Source organism: Sinocyclocheilus anshuiensis, unplaced genomic scaffold, assembly GCF_001515605.1.
Source record: "Sinocyclocheilus anshuiensis isolate Anshui unplaced genomic scaffold, SAMN03320099.WGS_v1.1 scaffold928, whole genome shotgun sequence".
Taxonomy (NCBI): Eukaryota; Metazoa; Chordata; class Actinopteri; order Cypriniformes; family Cyprinidae; genus Sinocyclocheilus; species Sinocyclocheilus anshuiensis.
The window spans coordinates 664448-670365 of NW_015552531.1; the positions used below are offsets into that span (position 1 = coordinate 664448).

General features: G+C 35.3%; 1 protein-coding gene across 3 annotated transcripts in view; it reads right to left on the reverse strand.

The window, feature by feature from the left end:
- The window catches only part of tfr1b (transferrin receptor 1b), a 16109-nt gene that overhangs the window by 7843 nt on the left and 2348 nt on the right, over window positions 1-5918 (reverse strand). For 2 of the 3 annotated variants that reach the window (XM_016453943.1, XM_016453944.1), the window contains exons 2-8: window positions 4827-4876; window positions 4481-4703; window positions 3751-3922; window positions 3476-3613; window positions 1345-1432; window positions 1098-1226; window positions 840-938 (exon numbers count right to left, since the gene is read on the reverse strand). In XM_016453943.1, the coding sequence (XP_016309429.1) occupies window positions 840-938; window positions 1098-1226; window positions 1345-1432; window positions 3476-3613; window positions 3751-3922; window positions 4481-4703; window positions 4827-4876 (899 nt within the window). Of the gene's footprint in view, window positions 1-839; window positions 939-1097; window positions 1227-1344; window positions 1433-3475; window positions 3614-3750; window positions 3923-4480; window positions 4704-4826; window positions 4877-5918 lie in introns of those variants that run through there. The other variant, XM_016453945.1, reaches the window with a different exon arrangement.

Consider the following 5918-nt stretch of genomic DNA (forward strand, 5'->3'; position numbering starts at 1 on the left):
CCGGGGAGAGAAAATGGCTAATTGGGCCCAATTTGGACATTTTCACTTAGGGGTGTACTCACTTTTGTGGCCAGCGGTTTAGACAGTAATGGCTGTGTGTTGAGTTATTTTGAGGGGACAGCAAATTTACACTGTTATACAAGCTGTACACTCACTACTTTACATTGTAGCATAGTGTCATTTCTTCAGTGTTGTCACATGAAAAGATATAATAAAATATTTACAAAAATGTGAGGGGTGTACTCACTTCTGTGAGATACTGTATGTAGCATCTTTGTTTGGACTGTGATTAAAATACAGTGACTGCCTCTAATTTGAAATGGAAAGAGCACAGGCAAAGCCTTAAATTGTTTATATGAAGAGATTTATTTTATTTGTATTTATTTATTTGATTTAGGGTTTGTTTTAAAATTCTAATTTAGTTTTGTTTTTTTGACATTTCAATTTCACAAAGAAATGTGCAGCATTTTGTCCAAGCAATAATAAAAGGACACCTTTTCATTTAAATTTGTCTTAAAAAAAACAATTGTGAGAAAATCGTATCGTGAAATCAGTATTGTGAATCATATCGCATTGTGAGTTGAGTGAATCGTTACATCCCTACATAGGAGTCAACATTGAATCCCTTTTTTCAAATTTAGAAATTGCCTTTGCCTTCATCTTAAAAAAAGTATATATACATAAAATATTTATATTATAAAATATTATTAAGTAAATAAATTGCATTTTAATCTATCAATTAAAAAATTATTAAAACGCTAAATATAGCAGCTCAACTCAAAATCAATATAAACAAACTCAACTCAAACATATGAATATCATTCTTTGTCATAACTTACATGACCATAGAGATCAGTTTCCCCAGATATTGTTTTATAGTCAGCTTGGTCTGGGTAGATCAGAGCTGCTATGGCACCCATTTTAGCTGCATTCATAACCTACAGTGGTGACAAACATAATTGGATCAGCACTAGCAAAAAGTACCAGATAGTTACTATTAATAGAGTTGGACACAAATGGTCATGAGTCTCTAAGAAAACACTACTGTATATAGTCAAAAGGAAGATTAACTTTTTGATCTGTTACTCAAAAATCACCTTCTGTGCCATGCTGATTTTTCCAGCTCTCATCAGTACAACAGATCCATTTAGACTCAGTCTGTATGTTTCATTCTGCACAGTCTCCAAGTCAGAAAGCTGACCATAGTTGGCGTACACCACTCTGCCCTGTAAAAATAATTGTTTTGAGAATGCAAATTATGAAACTACAAAGTGGGCTGACTAACAAAAGAAAAAGAAAAGACAGAAAGGCAAGTGTTTCCTGCAGGGGAAGAGGAAGGCTCACCTCTTTACGTCCTGTTTCACTGTAAGCCAGGAACCCATCTGGACTTCCGATATCCTCTGACCCAAATAACACTTTGTTTGGTTTGGACCTGTTACAGTTAAATACGGTCCCAATTACAAATAACGTATCCAAAGAAAAAGGTTAAAACCATGATTGCATTTGCAAAAGGTGTTTTAGTGCGTTGTCATGTGGGGTTTACGATCTTCAGAGAGGTTTTAGAATGTTATGCATTTGTTAGCATGTCCCTATGTTTTATTGTGCTCAGAGACGGTTTTGGCATATTATGCATTTGCTAATGTGTCGCTATGCAGCTTTTTTGTGCTCAGAGTGGTTTTTAGCTGTTATACACTTGTTAGCATGCTGAATTAAGCCCAAAGTATACTTTTGCAAATACGCTGAAAAAAAAAAAGTATACGCGAATTTCGTAATAGTAAGCGCACCACAAGATTTTTGTAACCACGCATACTTTGTATGCGTAGTTCTCACATGCGCATTGAATTTGTTTTGCACTAATCAGTTGTTCCACAAGGTGGCATCACTGGCCCAGGCCGCTATAGGTCTCACATTTCGTAGGTCTCACATGCGCATTGAATTTGTTTTGCACTAATCAGTTGTTCCACAAGGTGGCATCACTGGCCCAGGCCGCTGTTTCAAACTAGAGACGGAACAACAACTAAAACAAAATAGTGGAGACTGCAACAACAATAGAGGGCAAGTGACAAGTGCTTTTGAGAGAGGGTTATGAAAGAGTTGCAACTTTAGTTAAAAGGGGTCCTATTATGCTCTTTTACAAAGTCTTGATTTTGTTTTGTGGGTGTACTAGAACAGGCTCTCATACTAGGTTGTTCGAAAAACACATTATTTTTCACATATTTTACATTATTACAACACCTCTCTCCCCAGTCTGGCATGAACGGCTCGAATAATTCCTGTATCAAATGAAGGCCCGCCTTCTGAAATACGAAATGTGCTGTGATTGGTTAGCTGGGCCAGTGTGTATTGTGATTGGCACCACTCGGCGCCTGGTCGGGAAATGTCATGCCCCTTACCATAGCCGCCTGCGAGCTTCAGTGTAAATATTGCGTCAAAACCAAATCAATTTGAGTGCGATTTAAACCCGAATGATTGTAATCACTCTAAGTTCGTCTGCCTTGGGAAAGCTAGCGTGTCTCCGACATAGTGATAACACTCGTTGCCTTCTCTAGCTCATTCGTCGATATTTGTGTCATCACAAATCCTGGAAAATATGCGTTGTAGTCCAAACGAGTCGCTCATTGTAGTTTTTGAAAAGTGATCTCTGTTAAATAAAATATCTCTTTTTGAATTGGACTTTGAGCTTTGCAGATCTTTTTTATGCTCAAACAGCAACATTACAGACTAACTAAAGTTGAAAAAGTGAAAAAGCATAATAGGACCCCTTTAAAAGAGTACAAAGACATTTTTATAGGTCATAACTTCTGTAGAACAATAGAACAGATATTGGACAAAAAATGAAGCTTTCTAGAGCATCGAGCATGTCGACCGCTTGCGTTCGCGCACACTGTCATATGGAGTATACTTTGAAAGGTTACGCGTGTACACGTAAAAAACTGAAGTATTTTTTGGGCTTTTTGTTTTTACTGTGTTCAGAGATGTTTTTAGTGTGTTATGTGTAAATTGGTGTTACTATGTGTTTTTTATTGTATTCAGTGTGGTTTTAGTGTGTTATATGATTGTAAGCATGTTGCTATGCAGGTTTTCTAGTGTTCGAACAGTTTTTAGCACGTTATGTATTTGTAAGCGTCTTGCTATTTGGTTTTTACTGTGTTCAGAGTTTCTTTAGTCTGTTATATGCTTGTTAGCATGTTGCTAATATGTGTTTTATGGTGTTCAGAATGGTTTTTAGGGTTATGCACTTTTTAGAATGTTGCTATATGATTTTCACTGTGTTCAGATAGGTTTCTAGAGTGTTACACACTTGTTAGCATGCTGCTATTTTATTGCATTCATAGATGTTCTTAGAGTGTTAAGTGCATGTTAGCATGTTGCTGCGCAAGCGCTAAGGTGTTCTGAGCTGTTTTAGAGTGCTGCTTATGCAGTTACTGAGGTGTTTTGAGAGGTTTTATTTTGCTGTAATGTAGCTGATACTGACTTGTCAGGATACTGTAGCTTCACAAAGTGTTCATCAACCCATGGGTCCATATTCAGTTGCGTGAAAATATCATGGATATTATCAGCTAACTTGTTATCTACAAATGATCCTGCTTTACGGTCACTCTGGGAAAACTCGCTTGATGGAAGAGGAACAGAAAATCAGAGAAGTTCAATAACAGATGTGTGTAATTTAAGTTTAGCAATCACAATTGTTTTAATGTTTAAACCGACAATTCTCACAATGAGCAATAATATTTGATGATTTATAGTTACCTTAATTTCTCTTCAATGGCTTTAGATGACAGTTTATCATTCAGAAGTCTAACAAGGCTACTCCAATCCAAAGAAGGTGAATAATTCAGCGGAACTTCTTGAATAGGTGGAACTGTCGAAGAGCAGGGAGCCAAGTCAGACTTACGGTGGATAGAGTATCCGATGAGTAAACCTGGGACATGGAAAAAGTAAAAGGACAACTATGAGTGTCGTTTCTCACATGAGCAGTAGAAACTGAGAACATTTCCTAAAAACAACTTATTACATGGCTCATTGAAAAACTTAATTTTGTTTGATCACTCACAGGGGTCAAGCATTTGTTTTAACTGACCATTGTCCCTGGCAACCAATTTAATATCTCTTCTAACATAAAATAATTTCTACTCGTATCTATATTCTAATTTGCATTTCTTTATATTTACATGGCCCTATGATTTCCACAATGATGACAGAATTGCAGAATGGATCCGTTTCAGTAATGAAATGGAATTTACAGTATAATGTAGAATGTCACAGAATATGGCAAAATTTGGATGAATTTAATCAAATTGTGACATGCAAAAAAAGGAAAAAGGACCGCTATTTAAATATGAAAACACAGAATTTGGGAAAAAATAAAATAGATTTCATAGGGTTCATTATTACATAATAATGACTGCATGATATTTATTCAGATATAGTAAAAAACTGAATAAACTGCAAAAAAAAAAAAAAAAAAAAAAACACTCACCTACACAAAAGATGACCAGCACTCCACCCACCCAAACCAGAATCCTCCACCTGTTCCATGGCCTAGAATGACTGGATCTTGTGTACGTGTCATGTTGCACGGGTCCTTGTTCTGTTCCATCCATTTCCTCCTCACCATCTACAGAAAGCTTCACCTCCACACGGCTGCTCTCTTCATCAGGATTCTGAGATTGATTGAACCGGGTATACGAGCGACTGTTTACCTATTAACAGAGGGGGAAAAAATTAGGCTCCAAGTTCCAGAGAAATATATACAGTATATATTTAAAGTACTTAAAATGTCAAAAATGTTTTAAGACAACTAGTTTGCCAAAAACAGAACTTACTATTCTCGAAAACTTCATTTTGGCCTGATCAATTGTTCCTGCCATGGAATCTGAAATGGAAGAGATATAAAATATCTTTAGTAACACAAAGTTTCTCACAAGATCCTGCTCAGACGAAGTGCTCTTTTTGAAGCCTCTGAATTCATAAACACAGCCCTCCTTGTTCAAAGTCCAAAAATGTTTTTATCCACTGAAAAAAATTAGTCTTTTGATTCTTGAACTCCGTCCAAAACCCAGCACCGCCCTCTATAGTGGCTCCACAGCTAGTTAAAGCAGTGATAAAAATCAATATGGAGATTATATAATGTTGATAATGCGACATGCACCACAAACATTTACTAATTGTGAAATACTGTGTACTTTAAATCTAGTGGCCCACTAAAGGATTTACACTAACCAAAGGAAGCTAGAGGGAAAAACACAAAACTGACTAAAGTACTATGTTTTGAAAGTAATCAAAAAAACATTGAAACTGTTCATCAAAACAGTTGTTGCTGGTAGGGCTGGACGATATGGCCAAAATTTATATCACAATATATTTCTTAATTTCGGTCGATACAATATAATTCCGATATCGATATGAACACTATAAAAAAAAAGCCTCATAAAAACGGCCAAGAACACCCACAACAGATGTCTATACATAAAAACTTCTGAAAAATGAATTTTCCAGGTCTATGAAACCTCCTCCTATAAAACTATATAATATTTAAGAAAAAAAAAAAACAGCACAAATAAATGAATGTTTACCTTACATCAAACTATAGGCTGACATACACTACCAGTCAAAAATTTTTTCTTTTGTAACATTATAATCTTTTTGATCAATTTAAAGCATCTTTGCTAAATAAAAGTATTATAAATAAAATTGCAACGCTAAATAAAATTTCTATCATTTCAAATAGAAAGCAGTTGTTTTAAATAGTAAAAATAATTCAAAATGTTACTGTTTTTGCTGTACTTTGGATCAAATAAATGCAGCCTTGGTGAGCAGAAGAGAATTTAAAAAATAAATAAATAAATACAACAACATTAAAAATCTTACTGTTCAAAAACTTTTGACTGGTAGTGTAGGCTGATTATTCTTATAGA